Source organism: Dermacentor silvarum, chromosome 1, assembly GCF_013339745.2.
Source record: "Dermacentor silvarum isolate Dsil-2018 chromosome 1, BIME_Dsil_1.4, whole genome shotgun sequence".
NCBI lineage: Eukaryota > Metazoa > Arthropoda > Arachnida > Ixodida > Ixodidae > Dermacentor > Dermacentor silvarum.
Genome location: NC_051154.1, coordinates 196,521,467 through 196,545,620, shown reverse-complemented (window position 1 = coordinate 196,545,620; position 24,154 = coordinate 196,521,467). Strand labels below are relative to the sequence as shown.

General features: G+C 44.4%; 1 protein-coding gene across 2 annotated transcripts in view; it reads left to right on the top strand.

The window, feature by feature from the left end:
• Nucleotides 1-8,700: 8,700 nt before the first annotated feature.
• LOC119436611 (serine/threonine-protein phosphatase 1 regulatory subunit 10-like) overlaps nucleotides 8,701-24,154 on the top strand; it is a 55,381-nt gene continuing 39,927 nt past the window's right edge. The window contains exons 1-2 of one of the 2 annotated variants that reach the window (XM_049659027.1): nucleotides 8,701-9,042; nucleotides 9,545-9,614. Coding sequence is in view for 1 of the 2 variants with exons in the window: in XM_037703516.2 (XP_037559444.1) it covers nucleotides 9,612-9,614 (3 nt within the window). In the remaining variant the exon portion in view is untranslated. The remainder of the gene's footprint in view (nucleotides 9,043-9,544; nucleotides 9,615-24,154) is intronic. The other variant, XM_037703516.2, reaches the window with a different exon arrangement.

Below are 24,154 nucleotides of genomic sequence, written 5' to 3'. Positions count from 1 at the left end.
CTTGTATTTTAAATATATTCACGAATCTAGTCCAAGACATATTGCTTTATTTTATTACAATGAAACAGTGAACCATATGCACTTACCAACACAATTCTTCTCGCACCAATTTAGATACCGTAACTGACGCAGCAATAAAACCAATAGCTGGATTTCTCGAAATTGAAACATTAGAACTCGCTAAATATCATGTAAACACGGTTCCACATACCGTATAAAACCATTGCAGTATTGTTTTATGCATGGAAAAAATGCATTTACGTCTTTAAATGGGCTGGAGCGCCGCGTTTATATCAATAAATGTGACCGATTGCCAAGCTAGAAAATTTACTTCAGCATTTCGTTTTTTCTGACTAGACGACAACAAGTTCCTCATTCTGGCTTGGCCTACACTGCTCAAAACGGCATTGAATAACGCGTACTTCAAAGCTAGAGCAGAGGCAGCGATACTATCAACCACGCTGCTCGTGTACGTTGCGCGCAGCTCAGCCGTTAATACTGTCCGCAGCGCCACTTTTGCGTCATGATGCGGAGAAGTGGTGAACTACGCTCGGTCGGCACACCTACCCATCTAGCCACCGTACCTCTGATCCATGGAGGAAGGAAAATTACCTCCATGCTCTGATCTCATGCACAGGACCGCGTTGCCAAAAGTCAAACTAGGGACCACGGTGTAAGAAGAACAGGTGATCCGACGGAAGCGCGCGGCGTGTCTCACTAATGTTGGGATGCCGCTAGGTGGCGCACACAACTAGGAGGCTGGTTGTGAAAAATATGTGACGGCTATGACGGCTATATGTGACGGCTATGAAAAATATGTGACGGCTAAACAGTGGCGTAGCCAAGGGGGGGGGGGGGGGGTTGGGGGGGTTCAAACCCCCCCCGAAATTTTTTGCACCCCCCCCCCCCTAACCCACCCTTTTCTCTCGTCGCTTCGCGCTGACATATTTCAAGAAACCGGTGCTACTTTCACACTTTCATTCCTGGGCGCTTCCGTTTGGGTTGGTAATTTACAGCGAATCATGTCTGCATATGGAAAAAACTGTCACGGTGTTTGTCAAGGCCTTGACACTCTGTGAGGTTTTGGGCGCAAATGTGGCGGCCGCATTCTGAAACAACAAATGCGCAACAAATGCGCAACAAATGCGCAACAAATGCGCAACAAATGAAGCAACAAATGCGGCAGCCGCATTTTAGATGAAGGCGAAAATGCTCGAGGCCCGTTTACTTAGATTTAGGTGCACGTTAAAGTCCCCAGGTGGTCGAAATTTCCGGTATACATTTCCGCCGCTTCCATTCAGGTGCCGGTTAGGCCGCGTTCGCGTAGGAACTTGGTCTCGAAGCTGTCGGAAGCGGCAAAATCTTGCAAAAATCTGCCCGCCTAGGCGGCAAAACAGGCAGAAAAACAGGCGGCGAGCCAAATTGGTCTCGGACCGATTTTTTCGCCATGGCGAAGCGGAAACGCGGCGGAAAGTCGTTCTGCTCGACCGGAAGCTACACTAGCATGTAAACTTCCGGTCTTAACATTGAACATGGCACCAAAAGTGTAGGCTGTAATGCTGATCGACGCGATCAAGAACCACCCCTTGCTCTACGACAAGAGTGGCACTCAAACGTACTGTCAGCAATACTCGCGATAGTATTCAACGTCGCGCGACAGGAGGTGCGGTAATGAAGCCTTGGCGTGACCCAACTTCTTACACTTTTGCAAAGCCAGGCGAACCCACCACTGCCGTTTCCGAGGTTTCTTGTCTTCCGTTTATTCATTGTCCATTTCTAGAAAACAAGTAGGTAGAAGTATAAAAGCCATTTCTTCTTCCACTTCCATGAAGACAATAGTTAGGCAGATTCCTCGTTGGCGCTCCATAATTCTCCTCGCACGTGCACGGTATGTTACAGAAGTCGCGGGGTGCTTTTCTCGTCGCGACGATAGATTGGGAGCGTAGGTCTCACATAGGACGCGCAGGCTTCGGCGAGCCTCAACACAAGGGCCAGCCCGGGTTTTAGCTTTGGTGTTCCCGTTGCCGCTTTCGTGTCCTGGAGGCGCCGAAAATAATACGAAATGATGAAATGTTATTACAACTTGTAAATAAAAGCTATTAAAGAAATATAATCACGCCTATAGGCAGCAACCTGTGACACAGCGCTACCGCGCCCGTGGGAGGAGAATTACAGAACGCCAACGAGGAACTTACCGAAGGTCGCAGATGACACGCGAAATTGCGCAAGATGATCACTTTTGATGACGGGTGGGTCAGTGAATGAACATACCGCTCGAATAATCAGCGCCACCACGCCGACAAACGTACGCAGACTAGATGGATGTGGACGAAAGCGGCAGCGCGGCCGCGGTGGTAGCAAAACAAATGTGAACTTGGACATGCGCGGAAAAGATTTTCCGGCCGCTTTGGCCTCTCCACCCACTTGCCGCTTCCCAAATGTGATCGTAGCCATAGTCTGCAGCGCAAAATGTCTCTCGTTTGCGATTGCGCCCCTACGGAAGGCTGGTAGTTACTGTTGTGTTGCTGAATCCCAAACCAGCAATTACGAAAGGCTGGTAGTTGCTGTTGTGTTGTGGAATCCCAAACCAGCAATGTACACACGAAAGGGTTGATGCCAGCAGTGAAATTCCACCGACTCGCAACAGAATGCACGAAACAGACAGCCGACAAGCATGGATTACTGCTGTGCGCAGTACAGCGTAAGTAAACTCTTGTTGCAGGCGCTGACAGTTCTCGTCGGAGTTCACGCGTCCTGAGAAATTGATTATGTGCACTATGCACTGAACAAGACCGGAGTTCATTCCTGCATCACTAGTACACCAATTAGTCGAGATTCTGTGAGGTGCAAGGCCACTTCCTGTTTGCACCGGCCTAAGTGAAGCAGAAATGACTCGCACGCACTACTTAAAATGCGTACACATGCCATAACTATGCAGTGCGGTGAAATATTCTGTACAATTATGAATCTGTTGACGTAAAGGCAAATGACGGCTGCACGCTCGCACACAGCGGAAGACACAGCGGCCCATGCACTTGCCGCAGGAAATGCAAGGCGACGAAAGCTTCGTAAAAAAAAGCATTACTCGTTTTTGCGCGTATTTAAGTTTTCTAGCGCAAAGACGCAGCGAACAAGCTATTGCTATGGGAGTAGGTATAGCCTGGTCACACGTGCATTTTCACGCGTATAGCCGTCCTTGACTTGTGAAACGCACTTCGCCCCGACGAGGTCGACGCCATCTACGCTTAACGGAGATTAACAATTAATGATGTCTTCTCCGATAGGGCGGGTCGTCTCAATGATGCGTTTTCGAAGACTGGTCCATTCAGTGGCGCGATGAGAGACGGTTGCTCCAAACGCCCACTGCACCTGTCGTACTTACTGTATTTTACTGAGCTTACATTACTTTTTACTTAATTTCTTCACAAGCACACAGTGCCACACACACACGCGAGGGGGGGGGGGGGGGGGTCCCATGTCTTTGATATACATGCATAAAGTGTGCTTAAACTACCGATACTTATTATCGATGACGTCACGTAGTGGAAAGCAGACGCTTGCCCCCCCCCCCCCCCCCCCCCCCCCCCCGGTCGGGCCGATGAACCCCCCCCCCGACAAAAATTTCTGGCTACGCCCCTGCCTAAAGGTAGCAGAAATGCAGCTGTGATGAAAAATAGGGCACTGTGGAATTACAATAGGTACGAAGTGGTGAGAGGGATTTGGAAAGGGGTGATGGTCCCTAGTTTGACTTTCGGCAATGCGGTCCTGTGCATGAGATCAGAGGTTCGAGCAAGGTTGGAAGTTAAGCAGCGAGGGGTAGGTAGACTGGCTCTGGGAGCACACGGAAATACACCAAATCAGGGGGTACAGGGTGACATGGGATGGACGTCATTCGAGGGCAGGGAAGCCAGCAGCAAGATAGAATTTGAGGAGCGATTGAGAATTTGAGAGAGATGGCAGAAAAGCGGTGGGCAAGGAGAGTTTTCAGTTATTTGTACATGAGGAATGTTGATACAAAATGGAGGAAGCTGACCAGAAAACTGTCAATCAAATATTTGGACTGCAGGAGGGGTGCAAACCAGGAAACAGCGGTTAAGAAAAAGGTTAAGGAAACAGAGAGGGGTCTGTGGAAAACAGGGATGCAGACGAAATCAGCACTGGGCACATACCGAACTTTCAAGCAAGAAATTGCCAAAGAAAATATCTACGATAATTCTAGGGGAAGCTCTTTGTTGTTTGAAGCCAGGACGGGAGTATTGCGGACTAAGATGTACCGAGTCAAGTACCAAGGTATAGACACGTTGTGCTGTGCGTGTGGAGAAGAAGAGGAAACGGCTGAACACCTCATACTTTTCTGTAAGGGGCTTAACCCCACAGTGCAAGGCAACGGGGCTGATTTTTTCAAAGCATTGGGGTTTAGGGACAGTGAAGGCAAAATAGACGTACTTTAAGCGGGTAGAAATAACCAAACAGAGGTTATCTGATTGGTGGATAAAATTAAGGCAGGGGTGAAATTTCACCCACCACAAAGTACAAATTATGTTAATAGCCATGGCTAGGTGGCGTATGCCACCGCCCGATTTAAAGGGTTCAGCCTCATCCATCCATCCATCCATCCTGGGCGTCGAGGGCTGGGGCACGGCCGCTCGATGAAACGCACGAGGCCCGTGCGTTTCATCGAGCGGCCGTGGCTGGGGGCAAACATACCCTGAGCGCGCGCGTTTCAGCTGTTTCAGCCTGCGTTTTTCAGAACGCCTGTTAGTGCTAACGCTCTCATACTGAGGTTATCATCTTAATTTCCCGGAAGCTTAAAGAGTTATTTAAGAGTGTCGCTAGGCTTGCTGCATTTTTAAATCAAAAGCATATATTTCGCTCAAAGCGGCGCTAACAGTCCGCATTTTTGTTGGAGCAGCTGACAATTCATTTTGCAAGTTACGTTTCGATGACGAGTTGCTATCTGTCGTCACTATACGCTGCCTCCCCGTTTTCATTTCTCATGCGAAAACAGTGCGTAGGAGAGTACCGCGTACGATGTCCTCTTGAGTCTATATATAAGCGCTTTCGCGTAATGCGGTGAACTGTGCTATCATTGTTCTGTAGACTCAAACGAAAATTTAGTTTGCGCGTTTCCCATACAGGCTCCGTGCATAGTATTGGGTCCATAAAGCACCAATTTAAAGGCTGTTTGTTTTTTTATGAAGCATGCGGCACCTTGCATGCGTATATCCTTATACGCATGCTCCTTAATAAAATATTCATGATAGAAGACGCCGATCGTTTTTCTTGCTTTGTTTATTCAAAATTACGAGGCAGCAGAAAAACAAATGAAAGCAACTTGCAAACCAACAGAAAGGAAGCCATCGATGTAGAATATACATACCCAACTATACTATAACATAACATAACATAACAACTATATACCCAACTAGGCCGACTCGCAGTTATGATACATACCCAGCTGTGACATTATTCCTGGCGAGACGGATTTTCAAAAAGCGTGTTGAAGTTGATGCTGTCGGTGTTACCGTCATGTGATGCTGCACTGAAGTCCTGAATTTTGTGAGGTCTTGTAGACTGCTGAGCTGCTATGGCTAACGTTTCCTTGAGCTCTTGCATCACATATACTTTTGCCTGCGGTTCTTGTAGTTCACTGCCTTCAGGTTTTGATTTGCGCTTGCCGTCAGCTAGAGTCTGTTCTGTGTTGGCTTCGCTATTCTGGTTCTGGCCGTCTTCTATTGGCACGTCAGTTGCTAGCTCCAGTTACTCGTAATTCACTACATTTGGCTTTCTGTTTCTTCTTTTTCGCTTGTGCTTTCTGCCTATTGCTGTTTCTTTCGGGAGCGCTTCGCAGGCGTCAGTTGTCACGGAACACAGTTCTTTGAAAGTGTAGTGTGAAGTAGCCGGAAAATGACTCGGCACAGCATCTCTAGCTATAGATAAGCTCTTCGGGTCATGCTGGCTAAAACAACTCCGTTGTGCATTGCCGTCCATGTTTTTGACACCTACATTGGGTCGAAGTGCTTCTCGCACGCGTAGTCCCCTGGTCGCAGGACTCGGTCTTCACGTTGTATGACATTCCGCCATGCTTGCAGTCGACTCGTCTCTTTAGGGACACTGAACATACATACTTTGTCTTTGCACGAGTCATATACACTCTTGTAGTTTGGAACGAAACACTTCTTGCCCATATAGTCAGGCTAGATCCGTCTCCGCCAGGCAACGTCGCGGCTCAAACGCCAAATCTCTCTTCTTCCCTTTCTTGCGATTAAACGGATTCGTCTTTCCATTATGTGTACCACGGGAACACTTTATTAAGCTCTTACCGAGAACAAGGGTGACTGATTGCTCAACGGTAAAGCAAACGTTGCAAAATATTAAGAAAAGATAACAACGCAAGCCCGCACCACTTTTCTGCGACTGCTTCCAGGCATAGTCAAACGCTGTCTGCTAGATCCAGCGACGCGACCGCAATGCCGGAGACATTATCGTCTGTTTCGGCGCCTGAGGGATTTCAATTATATAGTGGCACACAAAAACAGTAAAAAAATTAGTTTTAATTATTTTAAACGTGCTTTACGTACAGTTACAATTATTTACACGTTCGAATTTTCCACTTTATCAGCCTCCTAACGTGTGCTGCCGTGCAGCGGTGCAGACGTGAAACTCCACCATTAGTGAGACGCGTTGCGCAGCAGCGGTCGCCGTGTCGTCGGATCACCTGTTACACCGTGGTTACTAGATTACAGTAACGGTGACTTGCACGGTCGCTTGGCGCACTACTTACTAACTCCAGACCTGCACAGACATGGAGGAAGGAAAAAGTATTTTTTACCTCCATGTTACGGTGGCTAGATGGGTCTAGCCACCGTATCCATGTGCACTGATCTCCCTGCTTCAGCACGCCTGGTCTAGTTCACCCCTTTTGCCGCTAGGGATAGAACATACGAGCAGAGTGGCGCCAGTTATAGCCTGTTCGCTGTCGTCTGCTTCTGCGATTTGTTCCAGCGCTCGTGCCGCTATTTCGGCAGCCACATATCGTGTACATTGTTTGTAAATGCATAAATTCACGAAAATAAAAAGAAAACAAAATTTGCCTAGATTGCTTCTCATTTCAATCAAGTTGGAAGAGTGGTGCAAGAAAGGAAAACAACGAGTACAGCCGGCAGACGATAACATTTCCTGCCGTTTCCTTCGCAGTATGGGGAAAAAATGTGATTACCAGAAGATTCATAGTATAAAATATAGTACAATGGAGTAATAATGAGATACAACAATAAAGAACTTGATATATTGATATGAACAAGGAAATTTAAAAGAATCACGCAGACAATATGTATACCCAGACCACACACAAACTGCGTGAATCTGCAGACGCTGCAGAAGGCATGTAACTTCAGCCTTAGCTACATGCAGCTTGCTTGAGTTAATTACAGATGGGATAACGTAAACGATCACATTCTGGTATATTGCTGTGTGCCAAAACAAAGACAAAACAAAGACTCTAGCATCAGTTTTCAGTTTCATAAGAGCTTTGCGATGCATATTTGACGGGCCGAACAAACACGTAAACAATCACTCGATCAGTGAGATTTTTTTATTGCGATAGCAATTATATGGACACTCAAAAGCAGATTTCTGCCGTCGGCGTCGCCGTGAGGTTCCGTATGACGTCATTTGGAGAAGAAATCGTCGCCGTGCGCCGAACGCTGTATGTGCGAGTGAAAGGGCGCCAGGGGCGCGTCTTTCACGGGGAGTGAACGCACGGCGGAGAACAAACGTGCGTTCTGCGCCGTGCTCGCTTAAGGGCTGCAGAAGTAGGCGTCTCTTTTCTCCTTTACAATCACCATATATGTAGAGCAAACGCGCCTTCTTCCGACGCGCGAGAGGCCGTGGGGGAGGGAAGGGAGGCGACGTTTAGCTGCGGCACCAAGTGCCTATTTATATCAGAGGCTCCTGCAACAGTCACCAACGCCGCACGCATTTTGAGCGAACGCGGGCAAAACGCCGATGGCGTCGACAACATTTCTGCGTGTTGCCGATGCTGCTGCATGTCCAAGTTTATACAGCTGATAAAGCTAATATCATTACTCCGTATAGCTCTCTACAAGTTTGCTATCGCAATTGATGCTTCGCCTTTCAGGTGAAACTGCGACAACTTTTTTTCTTGTGTGGAGCGGTGCGAAATTTCCGCATAGTGGCAAACCTAGAAAGAATTCGTCTACTATTTTACACATTATTACATACCACTACAATGAGTGCACTAAAACAATTTTGACCTACTAGCTGTTGTCTTCGCAAGAAATTGTCACATATGCTAGCAGCCCGCTAAAGAAAAGCAGGCGTACACATTCGAACGCCGCCCAGCCACCCGCCGAGTAGCAGACGAACAGGTTATAAAAGCGCCACCTATGGCCACCGGTTGAACGAAAGTGGGAGCAAGCGGCTCCCATAGAATCTGTACAGGTCTGGAGTTCCAGTAGGTCGTGGCTTGGCGTCACTAGTAGCCGTTTAGTACAATAATAACCAACACTAACGCGTTTATGTCTAAATTTCAGCTTATATCTACCAATTTTGTTTGCAAATTAATGTTTTGTTTTAAAAGAGGAACGAAAAGGGGATCCTACTGTGTATACCATGTGAGTGAGCTCGCATAGGCAACGGTGATCACGTGCCACATTCCATTCTTGCGATCGCTGAGGTAGGTGACGGGCGCTCATTCTGTGTCTTCCCGAGAATGTGCTGTTCCTTACGCCCTTGTGTTTGACCTTTGCTGGTAAATTCGACGTTTCTTATGTTTCCGTCCATGTTCTGTTTTGCAGAGTGACTCCGCCGTTTCCTAAAGACTGAGGACTTCGAAAATTGACCCAGGAAGAGCTCGCGGGATTACTACGAAAAGAAAAAAAATACTGTTCCTTTGAACGACTTGGACACCCCAGCTCTTCTGAACTAAACACGGTCTTTTTCCTGTTCGCGGGTTGTATAAAGGCAACGCCAGCATTAAACAGATCGCGTATTCATAAATACACCATAAAAATATAAAAGGTACGCATCGTTTTATTCTCTCTATGTGCCGTAGGAAAAGAAAAAAATTGTTCGCGACTAACGCGTGGAAAAGTAACGAATTAACGCGCTAAGCCCGCGTGGTATTCCAGCTTTCCAGCTGAGAGCCCGTGGTGCTTGAATCAGATAAAGGGACAATGCATGTACGCTGGATGAAATGGCAGCGTTAATTTAAGCAAAGCGTTTTAATCGAGCGCGTGATTAAACGCGTATGGAACGCTACGTAACAGCAATACCAAGATGGCCGCCTTTAAGACTGCCTCCCTCCTATGCCTTGCGTCCAAGATGGCGCGCTCGCACACATTATGGCTGCGTAACAGGCCTATCTTGCTTTCTTAGCACCTGTGTATGCAAGCTAGTTTGCTGGTGTGCTTCTAAATAAGCGGTGAAAGGCGTTCCGAAGTTGGAAGTTATGCGGTTTTGCCACGCTCCGAAGGGTTAGATAACCCTGCGTGCTAACGTGTCGCTTCCGGCTCTCTTCCAGTATGCGGACTATGTTGCAGAACACCAGCTGATAGACGAGTATTCGCGTTTCCTGAGCGAAATCTGCGATGGTGAGTGATTTACTACGCTTCTGTTTTCGGTTGCTGCTGCGGCGTCGGCCCAAACATTGTGAGGCTCGTGTTAGTTCTTCGAAGCGGAAGTTTATTTTTGGTGTGTTATCCGTATGCTGTAGGTTATTTCGACCTTCGTGTATACGACGGCAGGATCTTGGATTAATGCGTGTACTGTGCGCTTCCTGCATTATTCATTACTACTTGATTAATACTCTTATTTCACCGCCACCTGTTTTGTCTCTCACCCTGACACGCCCAGTTAAAAGGTTGGATTTCGCATTTCACTCTTAGGGTACATAAAGGCAATAAAACACTTACTTGCCACACAGAAAGCAGACACTGATGTTGCGTAAATTGAGACCAGTCTTTTATGTTCTGAATGCACACGCTGACATACAAAGGATAGCAGTGAACTATCGGTAGGTTCTATTTAGGGGCTTTCGTTCAGGATTATTTGGACCATCAGAATTTAGTGCCCTTATAAAGGTTCAGTGATCTTTTCCTAAATTTGATTGCGTCATCGGCCTGGTAACATTAGGGATTTGGGACAACATGACTTAAGCACTGGAATTAGTGCTGCAGTTTATGCTTTTTGTTAGCTTGCATCTTTCAGCTTGAGTTTGTTCTGGCCATTAACGTGGCTATGAAATGGTTGTTGGCATCGTACATTTTAGCACCTAGTCCTGCAATTCTAGACTTTGAAATGGTATTAGCAGGCAGGATTAAACACTTCGCCATCCATTTTGACTAATATGAGCACTGTGTTGAACTGAAATTTTTCCTGCACGAATGCTTTGCAGTCTGCTGCTGCTTGACACAATTTTTTTCCTGCTTATTTTGCTAACTGCTGTCACTTTAACAATATGTAACCTGTCTGTGGTGTCTCATCTTAAGGCTACTTCTTAAGGAAACCTCAAGTTTTATGCTGTAAGAGCAGTAGGTGATGGACGCTACATAAGTTAGTTGCAATGCACGTGTAATATGGCAACTTCGGTGACAGTACAGTCAAGCGCCTTTATAACAAAGCCCTCGGGATTTCAAAAATCCTTTGTTATACGTCACTTCATTGTAAAGGTCGCGCATCGTACCGATCGCAATAAAGCAGGCTAAGCACATTGAGCGAAGGAAAGCCTCTAACATGAATTAGTGGAACAGGTCGCTAATTCTCTTGTGCACACTTTGTCTGAGAATGTGCGACTGCAGCCAGCGTTATTGTACCGAGGTTCACAGCATGCTCCACGACGAAATGCAGACTCTATGCAGAGTAAAACGTATAGATAGTTCGCTGGTTCGCTTACAGGATTTTCATCACTATTGCCTTAGGTGGCTTTCAAGACATAATTGGTCGTTAGTTACAATTATGTCATCCTATCGTTATGCATTACAAGTGCGTACGGTACGATTTGAGCGATTTTTGAAGCGGTGCAGGGTTGCTAATATTGCCACGTAGCTAACGCTGTTGTTGGCGCTAGCGCAGAGCACACCTTGGTGGCGTCTTCGGGAGGCGGTGGTAGCACTGCTATATACAGCATTCGTTGTGCAGAAACAAATCGGCTATCGGGGACGCCTAAATTTCTTCGTTGTACAGGTGAATTCGTGTAGTGGTCTAGATTGTAGAGGCGATCACAGTACATATAAAAGATAAAAATTCAGCCGGGATATAAACAATGCTTTGTACGTAGGTCATTTTGATGTAGAGGCATTCAACTATACATGTCTCGGCTAGTAATCACAGTGCATGCTTAAGAAAACATGCTTATTAACTTGCATAACCGAGCATTGTAAAACTTGTAAACAAATCTCACTCAACGTCTACACTGCATACAACTGTTTTCCAGGCCATACCTTACTCCTGACATAAGGTATACGCTTTAACAATTAACTGTGCCATATAATAAACCACAGGTACTACTAATGTGAAGAGCTTGAAAATCGAAGTTCAATAAAAAAAATTATTTAACTAAACATAGCTTTGACTTAGTGCTGCTGCCTCTAAAATCACCTGCAAGACACTTCTTAATTTTAGATTTTAATAAGATATTTTTTTACAATAGCCTGGAGGACTGTTTCCTAGCTCTGGGCTGATTATAACCATTCACAGAAACAAACATATATTGCCTTGCATGCAGTGAAGGACCTGTTCAACCAGATTTAGGTATGGCTTGTTCTTTACCATTAAAGGGACCAACAACCAATATTTATGGTACCTTTTTTGTTTTAGTGCAACGGACAGCTTAATGGTCAGTGGGTGTGATACTGCAATGGTAACACGCAAAACATTCTGGGACATTTATCAGACATTTGCTATCTGCAGTTGCGATAGTGTTAATGAAGTCATATGCTGGAGACATGCTGGAAACTGATAGGTGCTGAAGGTGGAGTCTACGCTGGCATTGGTGGGAGGAAGCAGACAAGTGAAGTTGGCAGACTAGCTTCGTCTTTCTGGGCTTTTACGTGCCAAAACCAGTTCTGATTATGAGGCACGCAGGCTCCGGATTAATTTCGACCACCTGGGGTTCTTTAACGTGCACTACATGGCAAGCACGCAGGCGTTTTTGTAATTCACCTCCATCGAAATGCGGCTGAGCGGCCGAGATTCGATCCTGCGACCTCGTGCTCGGCAGCATAACGCCTTAGCTAACTGAGCCACCGCGGCGGGTCAGCAGACTAGCTGTAAGAAATTATATTTTTTTTATAAAGCTGATAAACATGCAATAGCATTTTGCTGCAAAACCACAGAACTCGGTTGTAGTACTCTCCCATGCACACAAAAGCACTCGTGTATGAGGAAAAGCACCATGCATAGAGGAATGCCATGGCTCGCCGCAGCTCCACTCGTTGCCGCGAAGGCAAGCGCCACTTGTTAGTGTGGTCTTATTTTTTTAGATAGTAATATGTATAGCATAAAGTGCCTGTATAATATAGACTGCGAATTTTAACAATACATAATGTGCACTTAATAACAGCGGACTTGTGGGCGGTAATCGGCAGCCAGCTCTTATACCAAGGTTTCACTGGAAAGGGGTGAGACACTGTTTTTCGTGACTTTGTTTCAATTTAAATTAATAATTCCTACTTAAGCAGCATACTGGGTTCTGACCTTATAAATCATGGTCTTTTCATTTCCTTCAAAATCTCGTGACATGTTCTGGGTGGTTGTCGGTCCCTTTAAAGTTGGTAATAGTAATATAGCATTGAACATTCTATATTTTACATGGGACATAGTAACCAATTAGCCGACCCCTATGAATTGATTTGTTTGTCTCATTCACCTGCATTGTACTCATTTATGGATACTGAATTTCACTAGCATGTCGGCAGCAATTTGACCAATCATATACTTGTAGGTAAACTATATACTTAGTTGTTCGGACATACCTTTAGTTACTGGGTACCCCATTGTTGGTTAGTCACCTCGCAAGCAGCAACATGCTATCATCCATGCAGCTTGTACAAGTGTTGCTTACAAAATCCACTAAAACTAATGTGGTAGGCCTTATATCCTGAATCTGCGATTGGTGCCATAGTAGCTTTGTTCTGAATAGGTAGTATTTATCGTAACAGCTACAATTGTTAAGTATCCATATATATAATTGGGTTCACATAGGTATTCCCAAAAGCAAGGCCTCTTCATATCAGCGAGGGTGGCATGGCTAGGCCATTTGTTAACTTTTGATAATGTTTTTTTCTACTTTCCTTTTGCAGATGTGTTGTTCTTGCACTTCTTTCGCATCCTAGTTGTTCGAAGCACAACCTTCTCAAAGCATGTTCAAAATCAGTAGCCGTTTAAACTGAGCCAAGTACATAGATGGCATGCGTGAATCTTTGGCTTATGCAGGAAGACTCAGCTTATTCATTGTCTCAGAAAAGGCAGTATTGGTTTCTTTGTTAAAGTTATCGTTTTACCATATGCTTGCAGCCATATTTACTCAAATTTTGAATGCAACTTAATTTATTTTTCTGTTTCTTCTAGGCATAAAATTATGACCCACATTTCTGCATCCCATTCTTATTATATTTGGCTTTAAGTGTAGTGCCACGGGGAAGTCTGCTGCAGTTCTTTCAGTTCACAAATTGCAAAATACCTTTTAGGGTTTTTCTTTCCAAAGGACGCATGCTTGTAATATATTTTGAGGCTCCCACAATAATGAAAACATTGCCACAAGTGGAGAAAGGAGATGCATAGTCTTGCAGCTTAGGGGAAGGAGATGCTGGGTGCTGCCGACATGTATGCTTTTAAGCTCGCTTCCATGACAAACATTTTACTGTGCAACACTCTTAAGCTCACATTTAAGGGTCCCACATACCAGATGCCCTGCTGCACACTGAGGACATAATCAAAATTTGCATGAAAGCAAGGGAACCATGTTTCAATAATGAGTGTACAAATCACTAGGTAATCTCATTGTTGTGTGTACAGTACTGTTAAGGTAGAATTGCATGAGTCCTTCACATAAAGCCTTGCACGATTTCGTGAATAATGCTATTTCAAGTACCTCATTCATATGTGCAGGAAATGATTAGTAAAGAATAGTTGGCTTGTCGGGAGATTTCGGCCACTGCCGACTGAGTGCATCCACCAAGATTCTCTGACGTGCCTCAGTATCCTGGTCTGCATCAGAGCCCTGAGTAGGTGAAGAGAGAGAGAGAGAGCTAAGTTTGCATTCGTGTAAAACAAATTATTGTGGCTGACTTGCTCTTCCAAAATATCACATTTATTGTCATATTTAGGGAAGCCTACTTAATGCAGACACTGGTTTCCCCACCTAAGTATGCTAGGCAGGTTATTAGCACCAGTACTGTAATGATACACATTAGCCATGAAGCACTTAACTATTCTGAGAAGGATAGGTTTTCAGTCTTGCGTAAAGATACCATTAAATATGTGCAAGTTGGTAGATGCCAGTTGTCTGAATTTTGCAAACTTGAAAATGGCAGCATCATTAGCCCCCCCCACCTTCCCTTTAAGCTCGCTGTCTGCTAGAATTAATGGAGATCTAGTGCTTTGGAGGTATAACTCGCGAGTTTCACCATTTTGTCAAAGGAAAAAAAAAAACTGTAGGCACATTGAAAGTTGTCCGAAGCAAGAGAAAAGGTGGAGGAAAGTGGTGTTCGCACTGTGGGAATTCGGTTAGAAAGCTAAAAGTTAACCCCCTTTTTTGTTACTGCTTAATTGTAAATTTAGGTACTTTCAACACCCACTATAACATGGTAGTACACATGTTTATAAGCCCAATTTTCATCCAATGTTACATAATGAAAAAAAAATTAAATTATGGGGGTTTACGTGCCAAAACCAGTTCTGATTATGAGGCACGTCGTAGTGGAGGACTCCGGAAATTTGGACCACCTGGGGTTCTTTAACGTGCACCTAAATCTAAGTACACGGGTGTTTTCGCATTTCGCCCCCATCGAAATGCGGCCGCCGTGGCCAGGATTCGATCCCGCGACCTCGTGCTCAGCAGCCCAAAACCATAGCCACTGAGCAACCACGGCGGGTAATGTTACATAATGAACAGTTGAGCCAGGAAATTGTGTAAATTCTGCGACGATGCATGGTTTATTTATTCTTTGCCCATTATTGTGTGATATATTTGAACTGCATTAGTTTGAAACTAAAATACAGGGTAATTGTGCTGACTCGTCTTTAGATGTATTAAATTATCTTCACAGTTAACACAACTCCAATAGAAATTTGTAGCCTCTGATCACTTGAAAATAAGTTTTGCTTTTAAATACTCGTAAGCTAACAGATGAAGTTTTTGCTTTGTGGTTTTTCAAATGTGAACAAACAGCGTGGTAAACTTGGGTAGTAAGCATACCCATATGGGTTTTTAGGGCTAGATTTTGTTAGGCTGATTGGGAGTTTGAAGTGAATATAAAGTGGGCAGCACAAGCTACGCTAACTCATGCACTGGGGCATACCCAAGTCCTAAGGCTACACTGTGGTCTACAGTAGTAGACAAAAATATTCTGAATATGTCATCCAAGAACTTAATAGCTTTGAACAATGGCCTCTTGAGCACACACCACTGTTGTTTGTGCCACGTAGCCTACCCATTTTATGCTTGTGTGAGGAAATCATGTACAGAGGGCTTCACTTTTAAAAATTAAAAGAGCACTGGAGCATGTGGCCCCTGCTCGGTGCCACCGCCGGTGGTGGCTGCAGTAAGATTTGTCCAGGTGCAGAGAGTGCTTGACAAGCTGTCCTACATTCTCATTAACTCACGCTATCATTTGCTGTTATTAGAGGACGGCAACACAGCAGCAATTGGAATTTTCTGTGTGTGCATGTGTTTTGTCCGATGCTGTGCACTAAAAGTGCTAGTCAGCCGGCGTGTAGGCTGAACTACAAATACTCAAGCGGCTCCAAAGCGTATCCATCGGAATGCGCGGGGGTAAGAACATTCTATGGGTGATTTATAGATTCCGTAGTAGCAATGATCTGTTTATTACGAGTAACGAGCACTTTGATGTGGTATCTATAGTTTTGTAGCATGAAAAAAATATTGTGAATGTTTGGGTTCAAAATGTCTTCAATATTCTCTGTGCCTCCTCTTTATTTTCGGAATAGCATATTGACTGTGTTTGCCTAACTGTAACCCAGCAATGCACTGGCTTTCATCGACCTCCACTCGAACCGCAGGCACCCGCGAAGAATTAAACCTTTTGCTCAGCAGGCATTTCTTTATAAAGCAAGAACGGCAAATAAAGTACTGCATTGTCATTGCTGCTGAAGTAAGGCAACATTCGACCTTGTCGAAATTAGGCCATGCCGTTTAACACACAAGCTGATTTTATAAAGGCTGAGTCAACCTCTCAGGTCGCTGGCAAACAGCTATTGGCCTGCAGAACAACTAAAGGTGATTTTGCGTTTTTGCAAAATATTCTTTGAAACATATGGGGTGCAATGAAGAGGACTCTTTTCTAAACACGCAAGCCGTTTGGGAAGTGGTGATTCGGCAGCGGCTGGCGCTGCTCAGAGAGGAACCAGACGCCAGCCGAGCTCTGCCTGCGGGAAACTATTGCTGCAGCCGCCGCACGGCGGTGGCGTCAATTGGGGGCCAGACGCTCTGGTGTTTGAACAGTGGACTGCTGTGTACATCGACCAGTATGTTATAAAAATGCGTACACGAGAGAGAAAATATAGTGATAACTGGAGATATTATCCTAGTGGCAGGCTTGGCTTGCTACTGCAGGTGTAATATACACATCGGGTAAGTGGAAAGAGAAAAAGGAAAGCACCCATGCACTAGCATCTTTACACTAGAATATAGGCAACAGTGAGCACCACAACGCAAAGTGGAGCTATGACAATAAAGAATGTGTATTGTTCCTCTAGTGGTGGCAGTGCGCATCCTGTGTGCCATTATAAAAGCAAAGCAACTGATAGTTCAGTAATTCATAACTGCCGACTCTTCTGAATTTTCTGTTATGTTTACGAATTGGGGCTCGTTCTACGGATCTTGGATCAAGTTTTATGGTAAATAAATTGTTTGCGAAGTTTCGTTTGTCAGTCTCCGAATCTTCTGTTGGGAAGTCTTCTGATGGTGGGAGGATGCCAGAAGCATGTTTATTGAGGCAAGTTCCTGAAGCAGCTAAAATCGGCAATAGCGAAGTCGCTTATAAGGTTACTGTAATATATATGAAGTGTGGTGCTCATTAGTATCTGTTCCATGTATGTGCTGCTTGTGTGCTTCTTCTAAGAGTAAATTATCTTTAACGAAGTACGTATGGTATCCCTACCTAAGGCATGTGCGCAGGGTGAGCTTTTAAAACAAAAGTGCGCGCACTTCCCTGTATCCCTTTTTGTTATGACCACGGGATTTTTACGAATTTTAGTTTACAGATTGGCAGGTATGAAAATGCAGGTAAATAAATTTGTCACAGAAATACCACATCTTATCGTTCACTATGTGATAGATGCCGCTGTGGAGGGTTCTGCATTTTATTTTATCATATCCATATCATATCACATCGAGGAACATTTTTGTATTCCGCCCCTATCGTAATGCAGCCAGTATTCGATCCCGTGCCCCCGCAAATAGCAGCAGGATGCCATAGCTGTTGAGGCACCGCAGATGGTCGCTACACCCATGTCCGCATGTAATGACGTGGAACAGTTTTTCTCGGATCTCACTCTTGTGCCAGCTACCTCAAGTCAATTCTCTGTGCTAAACTTCTCCCAAGTGAGCACTTCGTTAATCTACTCCATTTTCTATGATCTGTTATCGGCAGAACCAATCATCGAAGGTCTCCACTGTGCAAGCAGGGTGATCATCTCTGCGGCAAACGTGTATGACACACACACACACGACTAACTCCTAGATATTGCAGCGATGCTGTCAAAGCTACAGTACGTACGTTATCTTCAAACACAGTGAGCATAGTTCCGAGTTAATGCAGTTCCAAGTTTTTTCATTATTATTTTTTATTCCCCAAGAACGCCTCCATAAGATGCTGTTTTTGATTAGGGACTCAATTTCGGGAAATATCTATGGAAGCCGACATATTTTCACACTTCCACCTTCGCAAGCAATAAAAACGCTCGTTTATAGGTCACCCGACCCATCATACAATGTCCCAAGACTTGTCCCATGCAAGGGCTGTGGGCTTTTATTTGGGCTTCACATTTGACCAAATTGTCTTTTAGCTTCTGTGAAAAGTTTTCTAAATATTTATCGGTAATTAGGACAGTAGCTGCAGCAGTGCCTCGCATCAGAATGCATTGTGTGATAAATTAGTTGTGTGCAAAACGAGAAAAGAGGGAGTGGGCGGGTTTCACTATGTGTTTCGTTCAGTTTCCTTCGATATATTGAATTGATACCATTGTCTTGTAAACATTCAGGTTCCGTGCCTGTACTGCTGCTGCAGTTAGGCTCTCCAGCTCATGTAGGCATGGTCTTTTAAGATTGCGAACATAGTTCTCAGAGAGACTGTGTGCAATTATGTAAAGCCATTAGCATTGCCTAAGCATGGAAACCTCGCTGTAACACAATATCCCTAATGAATTTATCGGCATCCAGCATGACTTTGTTAACTTGAGGTTGAGTTAGTTGTTCTAGCAGCAACACTTGTAGTTAATGTCTACTTTATGTGCTGGTAATTAAAATAATGTTACTCTTTTGTTTGTTCTAATTTTAATATTTGCACTTGTGGTGTGTTCTCTCAGCACTCTCACTGTGCAAGCAAAGGTTTGCCTTTTGGTGCGAGTTTCTTAAGTGTCCAACCTCGCATCGTGCACTCACATCGCAACATTTTTTCTAATAGGCTGAAGTGCAGTACATACTCAAAAGAACGCCTCTGACAGCATTTGTGAGAGCTAGGGGAAGCTTTGTGGAGGTAGCCCCACGTGTTAACTGCTTACGGTGGTACAATTCTTTTTAATAAACAGTGATATATCTGACCAGGGAGCCTATTTTTTAACAGTATCATAATTTATTGATTTGAATAATGTAAGTCAGCATTTAATTAGCTGCTTACACGTAAGCGTGTGATTTCAAGGGTATGCGGCATTTATATACTGAATCTATAGTACTGTAAAATTTCTGCAGCTGCCATAGGGGGGGAGTAACATACAAGGATGAGAGAGGACACTTCCATAGGCCCCTGCGGCTGATTCTAGGGAGCCTACACGCAAGCGCTGTTTTAGGGTGGTGACAGCCTCTGTAAGGGTACTTGCCGCCGCCAGCTAAGTTGGCGGGTAAAATTTTCCGCCAAATATAGCATGTGGGAATCAAAATGGCGAAAAGACCAGCCGACAGACCACGGGGGGTTTCCTGCAACCGTTGGTGATGTGAAACTAATTCAATTTTTCACATCAAATTTGGCCTCAGCAGCCAGAGACCCATAGCGCGTGTCTGAGAGCAGTACATGGCACGTCTACATTTTAGTTAACCAGGCTTCTAAGCACAGTTTTATTACAGCACACTTCGAAAAATACCCTTTATATAGTGTGTATAAGTGGAAGGCAATGACAATGCTTATAGCAGTTCACATTCTTGACATGAGAAAATACTACCACCGTGCCTTATAACTTGTTGCTTTGTATGCTATAGAAAAAAACAAGTGTGATGTGTTAAAATAGAAGGAAAAGGCAACTAGTATATTAAAGATGTATGCAGGTTTCGTGTGTGCATTGATGCAAAACTAAATTAAAGAAATTCAATAGATCGCGTGCCAAAATGAGTACATCAGAGCGGGACAAAAAGAAAGGCGGAATGCGCCGCTGCGACTTCTGGCGAAATTGGAGAATCAAAATGGTTACTCGCCAAATTTGGCAGTAAATAGTGCTCAAAATTTTGGAGTTGTCACCACCCTAAAACAGCGCTTGCATGTAGGCTCCCTAGCTGATTCGGGTTCACAGCACACCTAGTGGGTGTGTGGAATCTATATATATATATATATATATATATATATATAGACTCGAAGATGGGGACCACAGGAAACTAATCTCGAAGCCTATTTTCTGGCAATTAGAAAAATTACACGGCACCCAAGATCGCTTTTGTGCGAGTGCTCGTTTTTTTAACGCGTTGCTTGCATGCATCGAGTAGCTTAGTGTAAGCTGTACCACCAGAGCAGCAAGCACACGATGTCACTATGTGTTTATGCAGACATTTTAAATAAACATGACAAGTGTTGGAAGAGACGAAACTTTATTTTCAAGTCATATTCTCAGTAAGCACATGCACACTTTTTTTCGCAACATTCGATGAACGCAAGCGCAAAAAAGATTGGTGCACTGCACAATGCAAGACGTGCCAATACAGCTGCCATATCTTGAGAATAAATTTCACAAAAGGAATAAACGGGTGATATTATGAAAATCGCCTAATGCATTAGCATTAAAGAGGAAAACAACGCTTGTCTTTTGAAGCCTAAGCTTTGTTATTAAGTAGTAGTTTCGGGCGGCATAGCAAACAAGGAATGAAGGCTGCTCACTACAGTTGTCAGCCAACCACGCTCTCTCACTGTCCTGCCGTTGTTACTGCACCACGCAACACAGCAGTAATTCCCGTAGTACTTGACTCCGGACAGCATGACCTGAATGAAAAAAAAAGTGTTGGTTATGTCTGCTCTCCCGCACAAATTTTCTCCTATGCACTTCACATCGCCCTTTCACGAAAAGTGTCACACGCAATTGCTGCAGCAAAAAATTAAAAAAAAACAACCTCAGGTGCCATGCATGCGCTACTGAGGCAGCTAGGAGTGTTTATTCAGAATACGTCGTAGCCACAGCTTACAAACATTCTTCTCAATTCGCAAGTTCTCTCTAATTGCGCTCATAACAAAGCCTTCAAGCCAGTGGCGCACTGACAGGGGGTTCGGGGGTTGTACCCCCCCCTCCCCACGCGTCCAGCCCCACCAGTCCAACATGTACCTTCAGTGCTCTGTTCACAATGTCATTATAAGTCAGGAGGTGGCTTGAGGTCGAGTTTTCCTGATTAACGAAAAGACACTATCACTGTATTGTATTTATTCATTCACTCTTAAATTACTTTGAGTAAAACGCTGAAGATATAAACATCGTCATTATTATTATAATTATTAGGCATTTTATTTGCTGTTAGATTCCTCTGGCTAAAGCAAGGAAATTGCATATTGTGCAAAGTGCTTGCTCCCCCCTCCCTGGTAGGTGGTTGCGCTACTGATTCAAGCAATCTGCAAACGCTACGAATAATGATCCTAAGCATCACTGCATTTTTTCACACAATTGCACACACATGCATTGAATTCAGACTACGTGTACCGGCGTGTGTAGACTCACTTTCTCGCGCCAAGAAACAATTTTCTCGCAAACGGGCTGCGCAGCATTCCAAATTGCTGTTTCTTCCTTAATGTGAAGCAATCCACGAACATCATGCGCGAATTGAAGAACACAAAAACGCTCTATGCGCCGAACAGCACAATGCGACAAATTTCAACTTACGGCTGAAGTGACAAATACATAAGTAATTTGCAAAGTAATGAAGGGAAAAAAAGAACGTAATGAAGGCGTTCTTACCAAGCAGACAGACGTTCAAGCAGACGAACCCATCAAAGACCACGGAGATGTTATCGCACATCTTTTATAGCGTCGCCTTGCCTGATCACACCATGGCCGGTATTTTGTAGCGATGTGTTATTCAATACTAGGGTCTTATCATCCACCGCTCACCGCTGGCTGATCTCGTTGATAACGTCTACGTCTACAGCCACATAGACAAGTAGACATATAGTGCACTAGAAAAGTTACTACCGTAGATAACTAGTATGCGCGTTCCCTTGGAGACGGGGAGTGTTGTATTGCCCTCTAGCGGGCGGCATGAAGCTGCGTAGCTCCGCTGCTTTTAGGCTGGAGTGGCCACTCTTGTAATCCGTATGTTACTCTATGCAGCTGCTTATATGTTAAAAATATTTGACTGCAAAAGTTTGCATAGCTCAAGAACATTTGTACTTCTTCCCTTTACTCAGAGAAACAAGTTTCCATATCCACTGGCAGCGTTAGTACGCAGACTACTTGAGGAATGAAAGCTGACATGCTCATTGCTGTAATGTTAATTATAATGGCCTGTCATATCGGCAGTCATTTTTCTATTCTTTTTCATTGGAACAATTACTGCTTAAATTACTGCTTCACTTTTTCAAGGGCAACATTTTTGCTCTAGGCTTTAATATGTCAAAGAAAACTATGGTAATTAATGCATGCAAACCCAAGTTATAGGTCCCGAAATGTCAAAATACACGCAAAATGAGAGTAGCCCTCAACTCGCATGTTTGCGATTGTTGAAGTCACCAATAATGTCACTTTTATGGTTACAACAGCTTCCGTGAGGCAGCCGTTGGCAAACCATGTGCTCAGCGTGTTGATGCGTCATTTCAGTCAGGGATGGTTGTAAAACGTTCATAGTTATGTTGGGGGGGCACCAACGTAAATCATGTATTGCATCTTCAACCAATTAATGTGTGCCACTCATTTATGTCATGTCCGTCGCACGAAGTGCACGAAATCGCCGCATGGTGATGCTGCTATCTGTGCTGCCCAACAAGCTTTCTCGGGAGCGTTAGAGACCTTTAATGGGGCCTTGGTTAATGCAAACATAAATGACATTAGGCATAATTAAACGTTTTGTGTCAATGCTTGTCTGCTACTTCTGGTGTACTATTGCATATTTTTTATAGGCTTAATTTAAAAAGAATGTCTCCATGGCCAGTTTCACGCTGTATTTAACAATTTGTTTTTTGCTTGCACTGCATTTTGTGTGTGGTCAGCATAAAAATACTTTTGTTCACGAGTTGCCTACATTTCCCTCCTGTGCATGTGATGTGGTTTCTTACAGCGTGTATGCCTTTTATTCCTTTCATGTGTAAATTTTTATGCTAAAGCCATAGGCTGTGGCTTTAATGTCACTGCTCGTTCCTTCATTCTGAGCGTACTCACCTTAAAGGGCCCCTCACCAGGTTTGGCCATATTGAGCTAACAAGTGCAATGCATGCAATGCGCGCTCACGATCGTGTCTGCTAAGAATTAAATCGCTATGCGCCGCGGAAAGAGCTGAAATTTCAAACTAAACACCGTTCGCCCTCCTCCTCGCGGGCGATGCCCTCCAAGCTGGAGGGTTGATGTATATGTGCAAGTGTGCCTACGTACATGTCTGCTGTGATGTCGCTCATAGTGACACGTGACTTCGGGAATTATTCATGGCAATATCAGCTATTTGTTCAATCTGTTGCTTCAATAGACGAATTCAAGTTTACTGAAATAAAGATACAAAGCGAATGTCTGCGTGTTTTTGTTTTACTTGGTGCCGTAGCAAGAGAGGTGTACTTCTGCTTCGTCTGTTTCCACATCATGCAGTCACGCGTGCTGCAGACAACGAAACTCATTTTCTACTTAGTTCCAGCATGTGATCATGCTCTGTGATATGCTTGTGTCTGCCTCAGTGTTCGTGTAGCACTGGCTTACATTGCTAGTCGGGTGTTCTCCGGCACAGCGCGGAAAACGAGACAAACGAAACAGCTCGCGCGCAACACTGCAAGTGCGCCGTGCAGCAAAAAAGCAAGGGGGAAAAAAATAAAGGTGGGGCCCTTGACGTATGCACGTGATCCTCGAGCTCCGGTATGGGAGAATTCGGGGAAGGAATTTCGGTTGCGGAGGCTAGGCGGGCAAGTGGAGAGTGTCTATGTTGGCGGTGAAGCTCGTCTCCTGAAATCATGGGTTCGTGGCACTGAAATATTTCTACCTAGGCTATTAATTAACCGCTTTGAAAAATTCTTGTGGTAGAACGCTCCCTAGAAGGCGCATAACTTCCAGCATATAATCGAAGTTTTCTGTGGCCTGGTGAGTGGCCCTTTAACCTTCCAGCTAACGTAGTGGTTGCATAGTTTCACTAGCGTATGATACTGTTGTATTTGTAGTGCATTGCAGTTCACACAGTAATGACAATGTTTTTTATGCTTCAGTGTGCTTTATGATGTAATATAAGGTGTTTCAACAAACTTTTAAATTTACGCGTGAAACGAAAAGATGCTTTTTTCGGTCTCATTGTTTCAGC